Source organism: Urocitellus parryii, chromosome 12 (genome assembly GCF_045843805.1).
Source record: "Urocitellus parryii isolate mUroPar1 chromosome 12, mUroPar1.hap1, whole genome shotgun sequence".
Taxonomy (NCBI): Eukaryota; Metazoa; Chordata; class Mammalia; order Rodentia; family Sciuridae; genus Urocitellus; species Urocitellus parryii.
Window position 1 is genome coordinate 90,753,118 of NC_135542.1, and position 23,928 is coordinate 90,777,045.

General features: G+C 34.6%; 1 protein-coding gene across 2 annotated transcripts in view; it reads right to left on the minus strand.

Annotated features, from left to right (window-relative positions):
- The window catches only part of Exoc6b (exocyst complex component 6B), a 607,479-nt gene that overhangs the window by 161,069 nt on the left and 422,482 nt on the right, over positions 1 to 23,928 (minus strand). For both annotated transcript variants that reach the window (XM_077791770.1, XM_077791769.1), the window contains one exon: positions 12,123 to 12,264. In XM_077791770.1, the coding sequence (XP_077647896.1) occupies positions 12,123 to 12,264 (142 nt within the window). The remainder of the gene's footprint in view (positions 1 to 12,122; positions 12,265 to 23,928) is intronic.

The following is a 23,928-nucleotide window of genomic DNA, read 5'->3' on the forward strand; positions in this document are numbered from 1 at the left end:
AATTTCAAAATAGACAAACGATTTAATATGGCTTCCTAGTTTATACCCTATAAAATGGCCCAATTAAAATAAATGGTTTACTGGCATGAGCCCTAACAACTTGAGGTGAGGGCCAAAGAAAATATGAAATGTATAAAATGTTTCCTTGTAAATACTTGGGACAAACAAGAACAGTGAAAAAGCATCAGAATTCTTGGTAGACTCTGGCTTAGCACACACATTAAGACTGAGGTCTACAAGAGTAAACCAAAGAGCAAAGCAGTGGAAAAATAAGATACAAAGATGTTTGGAGTTAGCTGAGATACAGAAAGAGATGGCCATCTATTGCTCTGGGGCTAATGGTGAGGTCTCTTTTTGAACAATTAATATAAGCCATTGTTTTGCTGGCTTATTGAAAATGCTTCTGAGTACTTTCAAGCAAATTATAGGGATTTGTGAAATTTTAAAATAACTATCCCATAAATTTTCTAATAAAAACAAGTAAAAAGGCTTTAGAGATTAATTATTATGACATATACCTCTAACTTTATGAAAATATGTTTTACCAGGTTTAGAACCAGGGTCAAGTGGTGTGAAGGTAGCAATAACCACAATATATGTTTTACTTTTTGTTTGTTGAAATGGCATTTCTTAATCGTTGTAGGTCCTGCACCTTCTAAGGTATATAAGGTCTCAAGTTGAGAAAAATACAAAATGAAACCTAAAGCAGCTAGAATGCAAAAAAAATAAATACAAAGAAAGAAGGAAGGAGAAACAAGTTTGAAATAAATTAGAGAAAGAATTCTGGTTCACTCCTTTGTAAAACCACACAGCAGGAAAATGACCTTCTGGAAATTATCAGTTTAATAAGGTAGATCTTCACAGCCACTCCCCACTCCCCTCAATGTCCTTTGAAATAGAATGAGTAAGAAAAAATCTACACAATTTAAAAGAGGAATCAGCCTCATCAAACAGAGTTTCAGAGTACTAGGGGAGTTTGCCAAAAGAAAAAGAAAAAAAAAGAAGAGAAAGCAAAGGTATTTTGGGGGAATTATGATCCTTCATGCAGCAAATCCTTTTTACTCCCTCATCCCTAATATCCCCCACAAACAATCCAAGGTAGCATCTGTTACCAGAAAAAGTACTTTGTCTGTGTCGGCCAATCTCTGGAGCCAATAGCAAGGGCTGACAGTGATGTATAACTATGTTAGAACAGCATGATCCATCTCCATTTTGTTGACAAGGATGGCATCTTAGGCCATGGTGAGAAGGAGCAGGCTGCTTGTCCCCACTGCTCAGGTTGGCAGCATCTACTATCAAATGACTGTGTGTGTGGCAATGGGTTCAGAGACACAATGACTATCTTTATTTCCTGGAATTCAAGGAACTTCAGCCCAGAAACCAAAATAACTCCTGAGTGGGCACTACTCACTGACCCATGTCTGAGACAGGCCCTGTCAGAGGATATAGGGTCCATCATCCACAGTAAAAAAGAAGTGACATTGCTGTTTTAATGGCAAGGAAGCCTTCTATTTGGGTTCTCTGTAGCTGAGAAAGGCACATCATAAAAACTCCTCACCTACCCAGACAGGCACTGTAAGTATGGAAAGACAACAGCAAACAAAGTAGGGTTTTTGTACTGTTGATTTTTGATGGAGGAGAGATATTTGCACTTTATATTCTTCCCACATCATTTTAGATCTGAGAATCCAAACTCAATCCTGCTTTTAAAAAGACTGGTAAGGACGTGGGAGGGAGGAAAAAGACAAAGTCACACAATCCATAAATTCCCAAAGAAGTTTTTGCATAAGTTGGTTGAAAGTCATGTGTTCAAGAAAACAATATTAGACTATGCTATCCCTATTTTCAACCTATAAATTCCCTCTGCTCTTGAATATTAAGTGTGATTTCTTATATAAACATCCAATGTGCCAGCCCCTATAAAGAAAATGCAGAGAAAGAATGAACTACTGGTTAATAATTCTCCCTTATAAATTTGCAAGTTTTACTGCAAATATTAAATTAAAATGAGAATTATCAATAAGAATACAGAATAAAACTGAGAAAAAGGAAACTAAGTGACAAAATGAATAAAGCAGACTAACAAAGACCGGTTACCCAAATCTCTACATGTTTCAGTAGGGAATGAAAGCATTATTATAAAGAACAGACATAAAATATTTTTCTGATTCCATTAACCAGTCAATCAACTAAAAGACAAAATTTATTAGCCATGGAGCTCTTCTCGTGGAGCAAGTTATTGTCTACATCATATTAAAGCAATAATGACTAATTATCCTTAGATTTTCACATGTGCAGAGCACTTCAAATTATAGGATACAAGTTGATTTTTCTGCATACAAACTCAAAGTCTATCATCAATCTCTGACCTTAATGTTTCTTAGATGGAAAAAAGGGGAAAAGAAAAGCTTGTTTTAAAATTATAATTCAGAAGGATGAGGTTGAGGATAGCAGCTAAGGGATCTGAAATTAATGATACTGAAACCCACAGAATGTCTTTAGTAGTCTACCCAAAGGAAATTTGCATCTTCAAGCACTGTATATTCTTTAACAAAGGAGGCATCTGTTATTTTCATTTAACCTAGTAGATGAGGTTTAAATTTTTACTGGCTCAAACTTCCTTCACTTGTCTCTCTTCAAACCTTACACTCTTAAGATAACTGTCTTTTCATACATGAGGCAGTGACAAATGCCTAAGACAAAATGTGAAAAGCATCTGTTGGATGAAGCATTAAAAATAAACCTTAATTAGAAAGGAAGCAAATTCTATAATTTTCATAAGAATCCCTTAATATAAAATGGTGCTGTTTACTACAATAATCAAACATTTCCAAGCTTTATTTCACAGACAGTCAATTTCTTATTTTAAAATTCATTTCTACTGGTATTTATATCCAGATACCCAACTTTCCAAAAGAAATACACTTACTTCTCATTAGTCACCTCTGAGGTTTAGGACTGTTTAGCTAACATGTTTCATTATGGCAACTGTATCTTACCCACAACCACAGTGACATTTCTACTAGGATACTAAAGTACAGTGCTTCAGGTCTTCACTAGATAGTTTGACTTTCTCCTTAAACCAATGTTATCCAAAAGCAAGCACATTCTGAGATAACCCTGCCTTAAAGAATTATATATAAGGTTTCTTTTAGGGAAAAAAAATGACATCATTCCAACGGCCACTGAATTTATAAAAAGCCCTGGCCATCACTCAAAGCAGGTTTGTAATTCCATATATTCTGAATGAAATTCTCCTGGGGAACCTGGCATCATACATAACTCTAATTAAAACTTTAGCAAACATATTAAATTACCTGGACTTACAAATATTTATTTACATCCTAGAATGTATAAAGCATTTCATATGCATTATTTCATTTGATTTTGTGATAACTCTCACAGACTTAAAAATATCCACACAGTCTCCTGTTTGTGATCTTAATGTCTTAGTACTAAATAGAAATTCAGAAATCACTCTACCTTCTTCGTCTAATAAAAATAGATCCCAAGGCTCAAACAAGTTTACTGAACACCCAAGACCATATAACTAATTGGTGACAAAACTAATGTTATAATACAATTCCCAGCTCAGTACTCTTTCCAGTGATAAAAGAGTAGCAAAATGATGATTGCTAACAGTTATAGATCAGTTACGATAGTGATTACTCAATTATCACAAGTCTAAGAGATAGGTACAATGGTAAATTCATTCTTACAAATGAAGAAACTGAGGTTTAGAGGAATTGTGTATGCACAACTCATTAAATTGAAGATCTAGGCTCCAAAGGACAATCTGTTCTTATCATCTAAGATTTTAATTATGTATCATATAGCTGGCACATTGAAAATTCAATGTTGCTGCAAAGATGGTTTTATAACCCATAGACGTCAGTGGTAGTGTGTATATACTCAAAGGGCAACTCACTGATTCTCTAGTTGCATACTCTAAGAGATAATTACTTAGAATTCCAATCACATCTTAGTTTGCCCTGCTATTCATATCACCTAACAACCATCTGTTCTATTTCCTACATCTATTCACTGCCAATCTGAGAGCTGAACAAAGAGATATAGAAGCTAAAGTAGTTGATAGTTTTGTCATTTTTGTTAATTCAAAAATCTAATTCAAGTACCATGTGTCAAGCACTATGCTAGTAACTGAGGGACGAGGCTGAGCAGGACAGACATGATTGCTGCCTCAACAAATGTACAGTTTACCTTTTCCTTGTACTCTGTGAAATCCACATAATAAAAATAAGCCCTCTTCTTTAACTGGTTTGAATAGATTTTTGTTCTTGCTGTTATAGTTTTTGTGTCTGTCCAAATTTATGTTGAAACTCAATCCTCAAGGAATAGTTATTAGGCCATGAGACTCAGACCTTAGGAATGGAATTTAGTAACCTTATAAAAGGATTGAAGGAAACTAAACAGGTCCTTTGTGATCTTCCCACCCTTCTGCCATGTGAGCAAGATGCTATCTTGGAAGCAATAGCAGGAACATCACCAGGTATCCAACCTGCTAGATCTTGGACTTCCAGCCTCCAGAACTGTGAGAAATATATTGTCATAGTTTATAAATTACTCAGGACTTTTGTTATAGTAGCACAAATCAATTGAGACATTTATAAGTAAACATACTTAATTAAGGTAGATTATTATTATGGAAAGAAGTGTCACACAGTAGAATGTTTGGAATTAGTTAGCAAATGATGCTAGGGCAAAAGATATTGAGATTTCCCTTCATTTTCCAGATGGAAAGTTAACAGTCTATAAAATGTGGCAGCCAAGCTCGAAGTTAAGGTATTACCTTTAGACATGTGGGGACATGTTCTCCCTGAGGGTGAAGCTTTGCAGGAAAAATTCTGTTGTCACTTATCAATTTAAATAGCTTGAGGAATATGAGTCATGTGATCACTTTTAACAACATGGGACAACTTATGGTGAAAACAGGACAAATCTGGTTCTGCCAAGAATCCAAGAAAAAAAAGAACTATAATGAAGCTGTATTGCAGCAATCCCCTTCTGCCTGCAGCTGGCCCAGTAAACTGAAAATCAAGTGTATATGTTCATCTTTCAAGTTTCAGCTGCCTCCACAATCTCACCATATTTCCTTGAAAAAAGAAAGGGTTCTTAGGGAAATTATAGAGTCCTGATTTTTGGAGCTTTCTATGTTGTGTGTTCCCCTGGCCAGAGAAGAAAGCACTCTGCTCTGCTCTATCCCTCACTGAATTTTGTTCTGTGACTAGGGTCTAAACACAAAAATGGGCTTGAGGATGATAAGCAAAATTCAGAGTAGAGAAGAAAGAATATAACACCCAAAAGAAAATGTAAAAGCTTTCTAGGGAACCTCAGCAAAACCAGGGAAAACTCTGCAGGTATGTGCTTTGTACTACTTCTTCAAGGACGACTAAACATAATTTTGATTTGACAGTTTAATTACTATAGGGCATCCCACTGGAAAGGCTTGATTTAATATATCAGCTAGGAGTTATGTTCACAGTGTGCCAGGTTGGCTGAGACAGGTTTGGGTTTAGCTCTAGCTTCGTTGTTATTTAAGGGCCAGAACTCCCTCTGCATATTATAGGCCTGAAAGGCTGCAAAAGAAGAAGGAAAGTATGGCGGCGTCACAGGTGCTTTTCCTATGGTTCTCACCAGGGTCCAGAGGACTCTCTCTCTTACAATAGGAAGATTTCTATAAAGGAATGCCTCAAGTATAAACAGAGACTCTTGCAGAGAATGCCTGAAGGTAGATAATTAACTATGTGGAATTGGAGAGGCAAGAATAGCTAAACTAAAGTAGTGTGGAAAATAGGAAGAAGCAGGCATAATTTTTAATTATTTCAATAATTTTAGGGAGCTGAACCTAGTGTTCAGAGAGATCTCTCTGTGAAGAGTTCTCAGTTCATAAGCTCCTGTGGCAAAATTACAAGCAAGTCTGTTAAGGTTTGTCTGATCAATATTCACTGAAATCACTTACACCTTAGAGGAGAGCAAACAATATTCAAAAGGACTTGCAGCCATTTATTTTAGTGAATATATGCAAAGAGATGGAAATGTTCAAATTTTTCAGGAATTCAAGGGTACTTATATTGAGCTAGATTCATTCTTTAGGGAGGAAGAACAAAATCTTATCTCTTAGAATGTGGTATTTAAGTTGCAAATGGCGTTCTGCCACTATTTTATATAATGGTAGGCTCACTTAGATTAGAAATTTACTTTCAAGTTGTTTCCCCAAATCCTAAGAACAGGAAGAATCTACACATTGGTTTCCTGACTTGTAGAGTGAGGGTTATTATAGTAAAAATGGTGACATAGCAGGCTTTGGAGAGTCTTGTCCCTTTTCCAACAGTAAACCAAGCTCAGTTTAGTCAGCCATCAAAGAACCAAGAAAATTAGGCCAGATGTATTTTACTGCTTTCCTGTTCGAGTACCCAGTTTATTTTGTGCCAAAAATTCATGGGTCCTAGACAATGATGGACAACATATGCTAAATTTAAAAAAATTATGATTGCTGCTGTATTTCCTTATAGCCAGATGTGCTCTGAATTTGGTTTAATTATACCATCTTTCTAATGTACCAACGTTTTGAATAACTTAGGGAGCTGAGAAGATAACTAAAAACTGAAAATATTTAGTATTATAGACCACAAAATATAGAAGTGAGAAAGTAAGAAAATCTGTAAAGGCATAGGATAAAGAAATGATCATTGTAATAAAAATCAATTTCAATGGTTTTACATATATTATTTCATTTAATTTCAAAACAATCCTGAGATAACTATAACAGGAAATACTAATGTATTTCTAGTTTATTGCTCAGGGAGGTAACATGAGTTATTGATTCAATCTTGAACCATCAGGCAGACATATACTTAAGTTCCCAAATCTTCTCTATCATGGATTACTGCAACAGCCTTTTAACTGGTTTCTAAAGTTCCTGATAACTGAGTTCCTTCTGGATCTGGGATTATGGTTCAGTGGCAGAGCACTTGCCTTGCATGTGCGAGGCACTGGGTTTGATCCTCAGCACCACGTAAAAATAAAATAAATAAAACAAAGGTATTCTGTCCATCTACAACTAAATAAATTTTTTTTAATTAAATAAAATCTGGAATATCCCATTTTATCTTCAGGGTCCAGCAAAGTATATTGCAGAATAAAAGCTGAACATACATTTGTTAAATAAATGAATAGTTCAATGATTAATGATGATAACAAGGAGTTGAGCTGGAATACTAATCTACATCTCCTCATATTGAATATGAAAAACGAATATTTAGGAAATTCTAAACCCCACACATACTGTTGCATATATACCAGCCAAGGAAAGAAATATTTTCATGCATTATTTCACTTAGTTGTGATCCCATCCCTATAATATTAGGAACTATGCCAATGGTCTCTCTAAAAGTAATTGGCGACTTGATATTATAGTGAACTGAAGACACAATAGCCCAGGTTGGATCATGGAGGTAGATAAAAATCAAAATAAAAAATCATGGAGGTAAAATCAAAACCTTCTGGTGTTTAAAACCCAGGATCCATTGTTCAATAACAACATAAAGGTATGAAGAGATAAGAAAATTCACTCAAAGCAGAAAAACTCAAGAATTCACTGTCAATTCTTAAAGGAAAAAAGATAATTGCTTCACATTTCCCAAATAACTTCTACCTTAAAAGTTTAGTAGCCTGTCAGTAAGAATTACCTAACAGCAATGCTCCTGTTAGATAATGATATCCTAGGTAGTCGTTACCATTCTTAGAGAACAGTTGAGCTGACTGATTTTTTACAAAAGCATCCAGCTAAGAATTAGAAAATCATAAGTTTTCGATTATACCTTTCAGAAACCATAGCAGTTTCACAGATAACTACCGAGAAGCAAAAGTTAATTTCTTATACCAAATTAGGTGGCATCTTTAGACACCACACATTGACAAACTCTAGACAAAGGTTCAATGGTCTGCAAAAGACTTTCTGAGAGTAACTAGATAGACACTAGCTACTGCTGCTGCTGCTCTGATGATTATAACAACAGGACCAGGTACTAATTATTGCATATATACCAGCCAAGGAAAGAAATACTTTCATGCATTATTTCACTTAGTTGTGATCCCATCCCTATAATATTAGGAACTATGCCAGTGGTCTCTCTAAAAGTAATTGGCGATTTGATCCATTCTATTGTACTGACACTAAAATCTCATTCTTAATGACTGCACTACACTAGCTGATTATTTCAGGCTTGTGGTAGTGTACATAATTCCTCTGTGCATTTGCGATCTAAGAAAATGGCAGCTCAGGCCTCAGAGTACACTCAAGGTACATTCAAGGTACATTCACTTTAGATATTGTCCAAGGTTTGATTTCTTTCAAGACCTATATAGTTCTTCCAAGGACTCACACACAAAAAGGAAAAAAAAAATGGAAAAATATCTCACACACACACCACTGGATAGAAAAATATAAGTGTTAATTATCTTGTCATTTGGGGCTTCTTTTATACGCCTCTGTATAGTTACTTGAATTTTATGTATCATTTCTTTAAGATTTTTTTTATAGACCACTGAGCATTTAAAGAAAAAAAAAAGAGGGGGGTGGTATAGGCAGAGACATAGAATAGAACTCTTTCTTTTGAAGTAAAATAAATGTCCATGGAAAGTTTCTTGACAGACAAATTACTGCCAATCAGAAATAAAACATTAAATTCTAAATCAATGAACCTTAGTGGCTCCACAATATATGGAAGAAAATTTTCAGTGCTGATATTATGGTTATTAGCAGTACTGACATGCCCTTCAAATGTTAGCATCAAGTTGATCCTAAGTCTGAAGGCTATTGCAAATACTTATCAGCTTTTCAGAAAAAAATATTAGCTCCCTCGAGCCCCTTTTACATGGTTAACAAACTATTATGTTTCCACCTTTTCAATAAATGATCTCTCCATTTCTTAGTCTTAACTGAAAGCTGCTCCTTCTACTAAAGATGATGATGCACTGAATAGTTCTTTCAAGTAGACACTAATAATTCTTCTAAATAAAATGTACTTCAGGCTGCTTAGTCTCTCTCCACTGCTCCTCCCAGGCGATCATTCCCCCTAAAGGTGCATATATTTTAGTTTATCATCTTCCTCCCTCTTTATTTCTTAAAAATGGGTAAAAGTTTGAATGTGAAAAGTAAAAAATAAATAATAGTCAATTTAAACACATTCATATTAAAAATTATATTCAATATAAATGGTCTAATCAACTCAACTAAAAAAAATCACAGATTGTCATACTGAATTAAAAAGGAAGACCTGACTATATGCTGTGTACAACTTTAAAATACATATTTTTAAAAGAATGGAAAAGAATATTCTTATGTAAAAACAAATCGTAAAAACTTGGGTGGAACTATATTAATATCATAAAAAGTAGATTTTTCAAACAAGAAATATTAAAGGATGAAGAGGGTCGTTTTGTAATAATAAAGGTATCAAGGTATCATGGGGACATAATAGTCTTTAGTATGTATGTACCTACTAATAGGGATTCAAAATATATGAAGCTGATAGAACTGAAATCCACTAATGAAAATTATTTCAACACCCTGTCAGTAAATGACGGAATAAGTATAAAGAAAATCAGTGAGACTATATGAGCCTTGAATAACACTATCAACGAACTTTACCCATTTGATATTTATAAAATATACCATACAGTGATAACGAAACACATAGTCTTTCCAAGTGCAAACAGAATTTTAGCAAACTCTACCATATCCTGGGTCATAAAATAAGTCTCAATGAATTTAAAAAAAACTGAAATTATGCAAAGTACATTCTCTGGCCAAAAAGGACAATAAACTTAGAATTTGCAATACAAGCATAACGATAAGAATGTCTAAATATTTGGGAAATATTCTAAATAACCAATATATCAAAGAAGAAAACACAAGAGTAATCTGAAAACATCAATTGAATAAAAATTAATAACACACCGGGTGTGGTGGCGCATGCCTGTAATCCCACTGGCTCAGGAGGCTAAGGCAGGAGGGTTGCCAGTTCAAAGCCAGCCTCAGCAACTGCAAGGTGCTAAGCAACTCAGTGAGACCCTGTCTCTAAATAAAATATAAAACAGGGCTGGGGATGTGGCTCGGTGGTCAAGGTCCTGCCCCCCCACCGCAAATTAATAACATATCAAAATTTATAGACTTTAGCTAAAACAGTAATTAAAGAATAATTTCTAAGATTCAAATACTCATGCTAGAAAATAAAATCCTCAACATATCTGAGTTTCTACCTAAAGTAACTAAAGAAAAATTAATAAAAACTAAGTAGAAGAAAGCAATAAAGGCAGAAATCAATGAGACAACTGGTCATTGGTTAGATTTCTCTCTCTCTCTCTCTCTCTCTTTCTCTCTCCCCCTGTACTCTCAGGCCTTCTTCAATGTGGTCTCTTCCACAAGGGCTTCCTGACTAGAATGGAGGCCTCAGGGCAGCTGGGCTGTCATTAGCATCTCACCAAGGATATGGAAGCTGCATCATCTTGTATGATGTAGCCTTGGAATTCACAAACAGCTACTTCTGCCATGTTCTATTGGTTACAATCAAGTTACATGCTTGTCTAGATCCAAGGGGAGGGTGATTAGATACCTCCTCTTAATGGGGTAGCATGAAGGCTATAGAAAAATATGTGGTAAACAAGGTATTGCGTAGTAGACATCTTTGAAAAATGCAGTCTACACTATAGACCTGCTTTGGTGTAGAAAATTACCTTCTAGGTTTGCTGTGGTACCAATTTTTGGTGAAAAAGTCTTTCAATTTCTGTTTATTTGAAAATATCTTTATTTTACTTTTAATTTTCGAAGAATATTTTCATTTGTACCTGGGGCCTCCCTCACAAATGCTAGTAAGCAAGTGGTCTACCACAGAGCTACATCCCCAGCCTGGGATAACAGAGTTTTATTTGGGTTGATAGGATTCTTTTTTTCTTCTAGCACTTCAATGTTATCATTTTACTGCCTTCTAGTTTGCACTATTTCTGATAGAAAGTTTTCAATACTTCTTATATGCCTTTTTTCTTCAACAGATTTAAAATTTTCCTTTTATCATTTATTTAGCAACCTGACCAAAACATACCTTCATGTGGCTTTCTTTGGTTTATCCTGCTGAAGACTTTAAAGCTTCTTGAATAATTAAGTTAATACTTTTTCTTCAATAATGAGCGAATTTTCAACCAATCATGTTCATCTTATCTTTTAAATTATGGAATATATTATGTAAGGTTTTTTTCAGAAGCTCTTATCTGAAAATTTCCTATCTGTCACTGGTGAGTCTATGTAATTCTACATAATAAGGATAAAAAGTCCACATTCTAAATACAGCAGAGAATAAAAAAATGAGTCTGGTTCCCCAATGATGATGTCACAGAGCAACTAACCAATAGAGCAACTGGTTCCCTCTGAGAAAAATAAAACTTTTTTTTTTTTTTTTTTAGAGAGAGAGAAAGAGAGAGAGAGAGAATCTTAATATTTATTTTTTAGTTTTCAGAGGACACAACATCCCTGTTTGTATGTGGTGCTGAGGATTGAACCCGGGCCGCACGCATGCCAGGCGAGCGCGCCACCACCTGAGCCACATCCCCAGCCCAATAAAACATTTTTAAAATCACTTTCTAAAGTTTTTTATTTTCCAAACAGAAAACATTTCTGACTGATCAATGCATACACCATTTGTACTGCAGACTAAAAAGAGTTTGCACATAAGATGTACTTAGTTTCAAAATAAAATTTCAAAGCAAAGTGATTAGGAACTACATTCTTTTGACTATCTTTGGACTTAACAGGTTTTAAATGGTGTCTATTAAATGCACCTCTGCCTTATATCCCTCTCTAGATTGCAAGCTTCCTTGTGACTAGACAGCTCTTCCATATTAAATACAGGTCTAGGCATTTTTAGACATTCAAATTAGCTTGTTGATATGCTCATTTCTAAATGTCCTATAAAATATTTCTTTTCTCTATTCAGTCTGATTCCATCAGGAACAAGGACACTAAAGACAAAACTTTTTTTTCCCCCTTCCCAAAAGCGAATATGCAAGTAAGACAAAAAAAGCAAAGGGGTGTTTCACTCTCTTACGTTCACATTCTCTGACATCCAGGTTGAACTGCTGTAATGCTCCCAAGGTAAGCTGCCTTACTTCAGCTTCCAGCAAAAGTTGCATCAAGGATGTAGCTAAGTGCTTGCACGCTGACATACATGCTGTCTGAGCCACCTTTCCCTGAAATACAAGAATGTAAACCATAAAGTTAATGGATGAAAATGAAACTCAAAAAAAATTAAAATCACTCATTTTTCAATTGGGAATTCCCCAGTTTCCATAAGGTTCTCCCTTTTATGATATCCTTACAGGCACACAACCTTGGAAAAAAAGCACCCAGCAGCAGCATCAGAAATACTAGGTGCATTCCCATCAGTCATAGTAGCTATAATAGTTAGCTACAATACACAAAGCCCAGCTAGGGGGTCAAGAAACTCTTCTTTTTTTAATTGACAGTACATAAACAATACTCAATATCATAAGTAAACTGAGAAATAATATTCCTCAGAGAATATATGAGAAAGTCCTCCAATAAAATCTTTAAAAAGGTTGGGCTGGGGTCATGCGTGGCTCAGAGGTAGCGCTTGCCTAGCACATGCGAGGCCCTGGGTTCGCTCCTCAGCACCACATAAAAAATAAATAAATGGATAAAATAAAGGTATTGTGTCTAACTACAACTACAAATAAATATTTTTTAAAAATCTTGAAAAGTAGGGGATAGGTTGTAGCTCATAGGCAAAGAACTTGCCTAGTATGTGTGAGGCACTGGGTTTGATTCTCAGCACCACATATAAATAAATAAAAAACAGTCCATCCACAACTAAAAAAATTTTTTTTAAATAAATGTTAACAATAGTTTATAATTTATATAGAAATCAGTATTTACTGCTTTATGACTTCTTACATATAAAAATGATAATTTAATACAGAACAATACCTCGAAAATAATCAAGAGGATTATGGATTTTAAAATTAATATTTGACTGTTTTCTTAAGACAGGATGATATGCCTTAAAAAGTTTGAGTTTTTAAATTAGTGAATTCTCCTTTTTTGAAATTATGAAATACTCAGTCATACAGAAATATGTAGAAAATCATATGATTGACACTTATGCATTCACTAAACATTACAAATGTGGGCTAAGTTCCTATGCAGTGTCTTTAATTATTTCCCTCCCTCTCCATGGAGGTAACCATCGTATTAGATAACCTTATTGTATTTTAAAAGTACTATTGTGACAAGTATATAAACAGAAAAAATATCCTATAATATTTTACACATTTTAAATCTTCCTATACTATCTTATGGTATGTCCTTCTGCAACTAGCTTATTCAATTCATTATTATGAAGGTGGAGATTTTGAAGTTTATCCCTTTATTGTTCCATAGCATTCCTTCTTGGGAATCTATCACAATTAACTTGGCCATTCTTCTATTGCTGGAAATTTAGTTGTTTCTTCTTGGTTCCTTCACTTGTTCCTTCCTTCCTTCCTAGTTCCTTTCTTTTCCTTCTGTTCTTCCATTTCCTTTCCTTTTTTTTTCTCTTATAAACAAATCATAGACTTATAGAGGTCTAGTAAGAGATAATGAAAATTCAGAGTCTGAATAAGTGTCCCTTTTATATGTTTTTTTCATGGACTTTCCTGGGCCAGGGCCTTCACAAAAGTAGCAGCTTTTAAATGAAAAAAAAAAATTATACACACACACAAATAAAACAACAATAAATCTTTTTATTTGCATCTTTTTATACATTTTGGATAATTCCTTTTTATTTTTTTTATTTATTTGTTCGAATTATTATACATGACATCAGTATTCATTTTGATTCATAGTATACAAGTGTAACACAATTTTTCATTAATCTGGTTGTACACAAAGTAGAGTAATATCATTTGGGTCTTCATACATGTACCTAGGATAATGATGTCTATCTCATTCCACTGTCTTTCCTACCCCCATACCCCCTCCCTTCCCCTCCCTCCCCTTTGCCCTATCCAAAGCTCCTCCATTCCTCCCATGCTCCCCCTTCCCATTATGGATGATTCCTTTAGGGTTACTTTTCAAATCTGCCAGAGTTGAAGAAGAAGGCTATCACTACTGTGATTCATAATGTAAATGCTTACACATGAAAAAGAATGTAAAAAGAAAACAGAATCCCAAATATCTAATTACAAATGGCGACATGTAATACATTCAATGATATGTTCTATTTATGCTGTTTACAATATTTCTGAGAATATCACTTATTGCGTAATTCCCAGCACTTAGTACTACTATGAATTTTTCTAATTAAACAAAGATTTTTGTTTTATTACTTTGATTATTTTGTGCAGCTGAATATTTTCGATATTTATATTTGTCTAAAATGTGTAACAAAACTAACAATAATGATCTATTTTAACATAAATACTATAAAAATCTCTCATCTATATGATTCTGTTTATATTTTCTGATGATCTACATTTTACATGAATTAAGGCTACAAATGGAAATCCTTAAGTTGAAGAGCAGAGGCCATGTGGAAAATAGGCAATGGAAGCACCAAAAATCTTAAAGAGAAAAGTCCCATTATAATAGACAGTCATGTTAAATGTCTTGCTTTCAATTAAACCCACTGAGAACTTGAGACAGGCACCTCTAATGAGCAATAAAGTTCAACAGTTGTCAGATTAGGCCCAGTGTGAACTCTCAGGGACAGATCAAGATGTGAAACTATCTGTGATTTTTGACAATGAGAGTGAAGAAAGAGGTGAGACTGAAGTGGATGCACAGAGACAGCACAGTAGATTGGAAGCCAAAGAAAAGGGAAAGGACCTAACCATTTCTTGGGCATCACTCTATACCAGATATGCCTTTCACATGTTAAACCATTTCATTTAGCATAGTCCCTCAAGAATTAGTAGTATTTTTTCTTGTATGTAAAGAAATTAGGATTCATCTTGAGAATTAAAAACAAAAAAACACACGCTTATTTGATATTTCTACTCAATCTCAAATCTGTGTTTTTCCACCAAACCATTACTTCAGGAAGTGATGTAACATACTGTATCACTGTATTAGACTAGAATAGTTGGGCAAAAATAGTTTCAGAGAGTATCAGGGGATTAAAAAGATTATCCAAGAGAAAGGTTAGGGCCAAGCAAATAAGGTAGTAGTAGTTTAGAAGCCAACTCTTCTAAGTATCTCTGGAGCATACTTTTTAAACTTGTAGTGTAACATCCTCATCCAGGCAAAAACAGACGCTTAAGGGACCCAAAAAAACTGAACATGAAAAATCAAAGAGCTTAAAAACAAAACAAGACAAAACAAAACAAAAAACAGAAAAGCTATAGGCTAAGATAGTATTTGCAAAATTCATTTCAAGTAATAACAACCAATCATCCAATGATAAAAATTGGCAGTTTCACCCTCTTCATTAAGTAATCCTAATATGAAGCAAAATCTAGAGAAAAATTTTTAACAAAGATCTCAAGGACAAAGCAAGAATTTGAAACTAAGAAAACATATACTGACTAAATATTTCACAAAAGTGTCTTTTGGATACCTGTAGCAACAGTTTCAAATCAGTCCTGATCAAATAGAGGCTGTATCTTACAAAATTATGCTAGAACTAAGGCACAGACTGCACTAAAATAAACAGAATGTTAGAAAAGAGGGAAATGAAATAAGTATCATCATTGTAATACTTTAAAATATGAGAAACATGGGATACAGGAAGATTAGGGATATAGGTATGCAACGAGCTCTACAGGCAACATCATGCTGTTTCTACATGAATCTATAATATGTACTCCATGACAGTCAGTAAATATAAACTGCACGACCTGGAAGTCAAATACCAAAGTACTTAAATAATTCACATTATTTATCAATCCAGTTACAATAACTTTTTGTAAGTTTTGGGAAGTACAGAGGAGTAAACCAGTAAGAAATTTGATTGTTAATTCAATAAGCTAGACATATTCCTATAGCAAGAACCAAAACTTGGTAGGAGTCAAGATTCTACTTTTTAAATTTGTTTTACTTTTCACTGTGCAGCTTTTTGGTAACCACATCAACTCACTGTCTTCAAAAATATACACCAGAGTCATATTCCCTTATTTTAATTCTCCTTTACCTCCTATTCTCTCCTTATTTACTATGCTACTTGTACCATGACATTATGTACTGAATGATGCTCTGCATTGTCATTTCAGGCATTTACATTGCCTTTAAGAGCACATGGCTTGCTCTGGAGAGAAATGAAAATGAAATACAACATACCAACATTTATGGAATGCATAAAAATCACTTCTAAGAGGGAGGCTTATAGCAAAAAAAATGCCTATATCAACTAAGAACAAAGATCACAAATAAACAATAATATACTTCAAGGAAGTAGAAAAATAAGAACAAACTAAGCCCAAAATGAGCAGGAGGAAGGAAATAATAAAAGATCAGAGCAGAAATGAATGAAATAGAAACTAGAAACACAACAGAAAAAAATCAACAAAACAAAGATTTGTTTTTGAAAAGATAAAATCGACAAACCTTTAGCTAGATTAAGAAAGAGAGAAGATTCTGAAAAATGAAATAAAAAATGAAAAAAGACATTATAACTGATACTACATAAATAGAAAGGATCATCAGAAACTTCTATTCACAATTAAATACCAAGAAATTGGATAACCCTGAAGAAACAGATGAATTCCCAGACATATATCACACCCAGAATGAATCATGAATATATAAAAAATATGAATAGACCAATAATGAGTAAACTGAAATTAACACTCAAAACCCTCCTACTAATGGCATTACCAGTGAACTCAACCAAACATTTAAAAAACAAACACCAATCCTCCAACTTTTACAAAAACATAGAAGAGGTGGATTACTCCAAAAACTCATTTTCAAGGTCATCATTATCCTGATACCAAAGCCAAGCAAGGACATTGCAAAAAAAAGAAAATTGCAAACCATATACCCATAAACGTAGATACAAAAAATCCTCAATAGAATTCTACCAAACCAAATTAATAACTGATGTAGGCAATGTTATTTTCTATATGACCACAAAAACCCCGGCAATAAAACTAAAAATAGACAAATGGGTTTATATCAAACTACAAAGCTTCTGCACAACAAAGGACACAGTAGAGTGAGGAGAAAACCTGTAGAGTGGGTAATATATTTTCAAAACATACATCAACAAGGGGTTAGTATCTACCATGTGTTAGGAACTAACACAACTCATTATCAGGAGAAAACACATAACCCAATTAAAAACTGGGCAAAGGACCTGAAGAAAAACTTCTCAAAAGACAACATACAACATACAAGCATATGAAAAACTACATTAATCATCAGAGAAATGCAAAATAAAACAACAATGATATATCATTCTCATACCTGTTAGAATGGCTACTATAAAAAAGGTGAAAGATAACAAGTGTTGGCAAGGGTGTGGGAACAGGGAATACTTGTATGCTGAGGGTAGAAATATAAATTAATATAGCCATTACAGAACACAGAATGGAGATACCTGAAAAATTAAAAAGCAGAACTTCCATATTATCCAGTAATCCCATTACTAAGTGTATATCCAGAGGAAATGAGATTGGTATGTTAAAGAAATATCTGCAGTCTCCTGCAGCTTTATTCACAATAATTAAGATATGGAACCAACCTACATACCCATTTATGAATGTCTGCATAAAGAAAATGTGGTATGTATGGAATACTATTCAGCCTTAAACTGTATACTTGAAAATTGTTGAGAGTACTTTAAGGTGTTTTCACCATAAAAGTGATAAGTATGTAAAGTAATGCATAAGTTAAATTGATTATTTCATTTATTTAGTCATTCATTCCATGATACATACATATATCAAGAGAGATTGCACACCATAAATACACACAGCCTGTATTTGTCAATTAAAATAAGAATGAACAAACTTATGCTACTTATAATAAAGGGATGATTCTCATAATATGATTTTGAGCCCTAAATGCCAGATATAAAATCAGATGTACTGTATACTTCCATTTGTATAAAGTTTGAAAACAGGAATAAATAACCATCCTGAAGACATGTTATGTTCCTGCTTAAAAACCCTTCCATACCTTGGGGGATATGAGGACTTTTCTAATAGTCTCTGGATGCTGCTTACACACAATGTTCCAGTTGGGAAAAGGTATTCAGCTTCATAGTTATATTCATATGTTATACTTCATTAAAAAGCTGACTTACTAAAATAAAATGTCATGATTTGCAAGGAAAGAAACTCTGACTTCTTTGTCATAGGTAAACCTAAATGAAATATAGTTTAAGACTGCACAAAGTAAGTATGCAACTGATAACTAACTTTATCTCTTGGGGATAACATCCTCTTCTGAAAAAAGAAAGATAACATACACTGTTACTTAGCCTAAAATAAAATTAAACAGAATTATGATAAATGTGTAGAGATCTTACAAACTCCTTTGAAGAAATACAGAGACTAGTATTCATTTCTTTCAATTACTAAGTACTTCAATTATACACATACCAAGTGCTATATCCTAATATTCAGAAGCAAGTGAGTAGAGGTGAAAAGCCTGGAGCAAGTACTGCCCTCCTCAATACCTCTACCAGCAACACCACAGAGGTTACTTACATTTACTGAGCACTGACCATGAGTCAGATTTTTCTTTCTTTCTTTCTTTTTTTTTTCTTTTTTTCCTCAGGGCTGGGGATTGGATCCAGGACCTCACATATAAGAGGCAAGCGCTTTACTACTGAGCTACAGCCCCAGTCCTATGGCAGATTTTTTTTGAAAATGTTATCTCATATCATTCTTACAAGAACCCCCTAAGGTATTTAATCCTTAATTTACAGATAAAGACAGAGAGGCTAAGTAATTTGAATATACCCTGTAAGTGATTGGGATAGGATTTGAATCCAGCCTGTCAGACTCCAAAGACTCTTTAATCTTTTGATCCTGCCTACAAATAAAGGCCTTGTGATAGCTGCTATATCTTTTGGTTGCTCTGTGATTTGGGGTAAAGGAATGGAGAGGACGGGAAGATAAAAAATCAGTCAAATCCAAAAGGCCAAGATGTTGAGTAAGAATTTTCCTCCCTTCCCAGATCTGAGCAGGCAACAAAAGAATGCTGAATTCATAGCAGATACTTAGACTAGACTCCAACCACAGCGATCCCAGGTTCCCGATCATCAAAGATCTTACATAAATGACTTCTAGTGGCCAACCAAAAATTTTTCTTCCTGTGGATGATCTTAGGAAATTTGAAAGAAATAATATGGAAAGAAAGGTGAGGAGGTATTTTACACCAGCTTCCCCTTTAAAAAAATCATAACTATAATGCCTTTATTTACTTCCCAGTGTTTACTCAGCGGCTTTTTAATCTCACATCAACCTTCTCTTTATAAATCTCTTTATAAATCCCTTGTTTAAATACTGGTATGTCCAACTTTATCTTCGTATAATTACTCAAAGATTTTTTTTTTCACTGTGAAATAAAGAGCAATTCAGACAAAAATAGATCAAGCAAGACAAGTGAGAACCATTCAGAGAGAAGGTGACATTACCCTTTCACTTATGCACCAGTAGCTGTAAAATAACTCTTCTTGTCATGACTCTATTTCCCAATGCTCTAGCCTTACTTCTACATAGACACTTCTTTTATTAGGGATCCTTGCCTTAGTCCTGCCTAGCCATGGAACTTGATTGTTGGATTGCTCCTATAATTTCTCTTTCTCTATTGAAAAAGGAAGCTCTTTTATTCTCTTTTTCTTAATATCCATTAGCTATGGGTGAAGCTATTTCATTCCCAGAGCAATGAGACTTCTGCTTATGTTGAATGGATGTTCAATGCATAACATTCTGAAGATCAAGTTCTTGTATATGTTTGTGTTATCTGGGACTCATGTCTGGAACTTTGGTTCCCATGTGATGAAAAAAATCCCATGGCAAGATTTTAATCCACCCTTATACCTGAATCACCTTTAAAATTACCTTCTCAAGTAGATCCTTCCACAGCTAAATACACGTCTTGGGAAGCATTATAATTCTTTTTAAAAAGAACATTCTTAAGTTCAATTAGACAATCTGTAAAAATATATGCTCGTTAAAGAGAATGTACAAATCCCAATTCTATACCCATATGTTCATGTGCACATAGACACATACGCACATATTTCCTAACAGCTAAAGTAAAAGAAGCCCAAAGATGATTGAAATACCATGGGAAAGATATGAGATATTACTTGAAGACATGAGTAGAGCCTATAATAAAATGGTGGCCTCTCAGTAAAAATAAATAAATAAATAAATAAATTTGTTTTCTTTTCCTTAATAAGAAATAAGCAAAAAGAAAAACAAAAGAAAAAGTGAAGGAAAACAATCTGTATCTAATTTGTCATGAAGTAAAAGAGAGCTGGAAATATATACTCAGGATGAAAGAGTCAGAGAACATAAAAAGCTGGTTCTGAGATTTTCCCAGTTTTTTTTTTTTATTGGTCGTTCATAACATTACATAGTTCTTAATACATCATATTACACGGTTTGATTCAAGTGGGTTATGAACTCCCACTTTTACCCCGTATACAGATTGCTGTATCACATCAGTTACCCTTCCATTGATTGACATATTGCCTTTCTAGTGTCTGATGTATTCTGCTGTCTGTCCAATTCTCCACTATCCCCCCTCCCCTCCCCTCCCCTCCCCTCCCCTTCTCTCTCTCTACCCCTTCCACTGTAAATCATTTCTTCCATTTGTATTATCTTGTCTTACCCCTCCTTCCCTCTTATATGTCATTTTGTATAACCCTGAGGATCGCCTTCCATTTCCATGCAATTTCCCTTCTCACTCCAGTTCCCTCCCACCTCTCATCCCTGTTTAATGTAAATCTTCTTCTAAAGCTCTTCGTCCCTACCCTGTCCTTGTTTACTCCCCTTATATCAAAGGAGTCATTTGGTATTTGTTTTTTAAAGATTGACTAGCTTCACTTAGCATAATCTGCTCTAATGCCATCCATTTCCCTCCAAATTCTATGATTTTGTCATTTTTTAATGCAGAGTAATACTCCATAGTGTATAAATGCCACATTTTTTTTTTTATCCATTCATCTATTGAAGGGCATCTAGGCTGGTTCCACAGTCTTGCTATTGTGAATTGAGCTGCTATGAACATCGATGTAGCAGTGTTCCTGTAGCATGCTATTGTTAGGGCTTTAGGGAATAGACCGAGAAGGGGAATAGCTGGGTCAAATGGTGGTTCCATTCCCAGCTTTCCGAGAAATCTCACTGCTTTCCAAATTGGCTGCACCAATTTGCAGTCCCACCAGCAATGAACAAGAGTGCCCTTTTCCCAGCATCCTCTCCAGCACTTATTGTTGTTTGACTTCCTAATGGCTGCCAATCTTACTGGAGTGAGATGGTATCTTAGGGTAGTTTTGATTTGCATTTCTCTGACTGCTAGCGATGGTGAGCATTTTTTCATGTACTTGTTGACTGATTGTATGTCCTCCTCTGAGAAGTGTCTGTTCAGGTCCCTGGCCCATTTATTGATTGGGTTATTTGTTATCTTATTGTCTAATTTTTTGAGTTCTTTGTATATTCTGGTTATTAGGGCTCTATCTGAAGTGTGTGGAGTAAAGATTTGTTCCCAGGATGTAGGCTCCCTGTTTATCTCTCTTATTGTTTCTTTTGCTGAGAAAAAACTTTTTAGTTTGAGTAAGTCCCATTTGTTGATTCTAGTTGTTAACTCTAGTGCTATGGGTGTCCTATTGAGGAATTTGGAGCCCGATCCCACAGCGTGTAGATCATAACCAACTTTTTCTTCTATCAGATGCCGTGTCTCTGATTTAATATCAAGCTCCTTGATCCATTTTGAGTTAACTTTGTGCATGGCGAGAGATAGGGATTCAGATTCATTTTGATGCAAATGGATTTCCAGTTTTCCCAGCACCATTTGTTGAAGATGCTATCCTTCCTCCATTGCATGCTTTTAGCCCCTTTATCAAATATAAGATAGTTGTAGTTTTGTTGATTGGTTCCTGTGTCCTCTATTCTGTACCATTGGTCCACCCGCCTGTTTTGGTACCAGTACCATGCTGTTTTTGTTACTATTGCTCTGTAGTATAGTTTGAAGTCTGGTATCGCTATACCGCCTGATTCACACTTCCTGCTTAGCATTGTTTTTGCTATTCTGGGTCTTTTATTATTCCATATGAATTTCATGATTCTTTTATCTATTTCTACAAGATATGCTGTTGGGATTTTGATTGGCATTGCATTGAACTTATAGAGAACTTTTGGTAATATCGCCATTTTGATGATGTTAGTTCTGCCTATCCATGAGCAGGGTATATTTTTCCATCTTCTAAGGTCTTCTTCTATGTCTTTCTTTAGGGTTCTGTAATTTTCATTGTATAAATCTTTCACCTCTTTTGTTAGGTTGATTCCCAAGTATTTTATTTTTTGGGGGGGATATTGTGAATGGAGTAGTTGTCCTCATTTCCATTTCAGAGGATTTGTCGCTGATATACAGGAATGCCTTTGATTTATGCGTGTTGATCTTATATCCTGCCACTTTGCTGAATTCATTTATTAGCTCTAATAGCTTCTTTGTAGACCCTTTTGGGTCTGCTAGGTATAGAATCATATCATCTGCAAATAGTGATAATTTAAGTTCTTCTTTTCCTATTTTTATGCCTTTAATTTCTTTCGTCTGCCTAATTGCTCTGGCCAGTGTTTCGAGGACTATGTTGAACAGAAGTGGTGAGAGAGGGCATCCCTGTCTTGTACCAGATCTTAGAGGGAATGCCTTCAATTTTTCTCCATTCAGAATGATGCTGGACAGTGGCTTATCATAGATTGCTTTTACAATGTTGAGGTATGATACAGTTATCCCTAATTTTTCTAGAGTTTTGAACATAAAGCGATGCTGTACTTTGTCGAATGCTTTTTCTGCATCTATCGAGATGATCATACGGTTCTTATTTTTAAGTCTATTGATGTGGTGAATAACATTTATTGATTTCCGTATATTGAACCAGCCTTGCATCCCAGGGATGAATCCTACTTATCATGGTGTATAATTTTTTGATATGTATTTGAATCCGATTCGCCAGAATTTTATTGAGGATTTTTGCATCAAGGTTCATTAGAGATATTGGTCTGTAGTTTTCTTTCTTTGAAGTGTCTTTGTCTGGTTTCGGAATCAGGATGATGTTGGCCTCGTAGAATGAGTTTGGAAGTTCTCCCTCTTTTTCTATTTCCTGAAATAGCTTGAAAAGTATTTGTGTTAGTTCCTCTTTAAAGGTTTTGTAAAACTCTGCTGTATACCCATCCGGTCCTGGGCTTTTCTTAGTTGGTAATCTTTTGATGGTTTCTTCTATTTCCTCTATTGTTATTGGTCTGTTTAGGTTGTCTATATCCTCCTGGCTCAATCTGGGCAGATCATAAGACTTAAGGAATTTATCTATGCCTTTACTATCTTCTATTTTATTGGAGTATAAGGATTCAAAATAATTTCTGATTATCTTCTGTATTTCTGAAGTGTCTGTTGTGATATTGCCTTTTTCATCCCTTATGCTAGTAATTTGGGTTCTCTCTCTTCTTCTCTTCGTTAGCATGGCTAAGGGTCTGTCAATTTTATTTATTTTTTCAAAGAACCAGCTTTTTGTTTTGTCAATATTTTCAATTGTTTCTTTTGTTTCAATTTCATTAATTTCAGCTCTGATTTTAATTATTTCTTGCCTTCTACTTCTTTTGCTGTTGTTTTGCTCTTCTTTTTCTAGGATTTTGAGGTGAAGTATGAGATCATTTATTTGTTGGTTTTTTTCTTTTTTTGAGGAA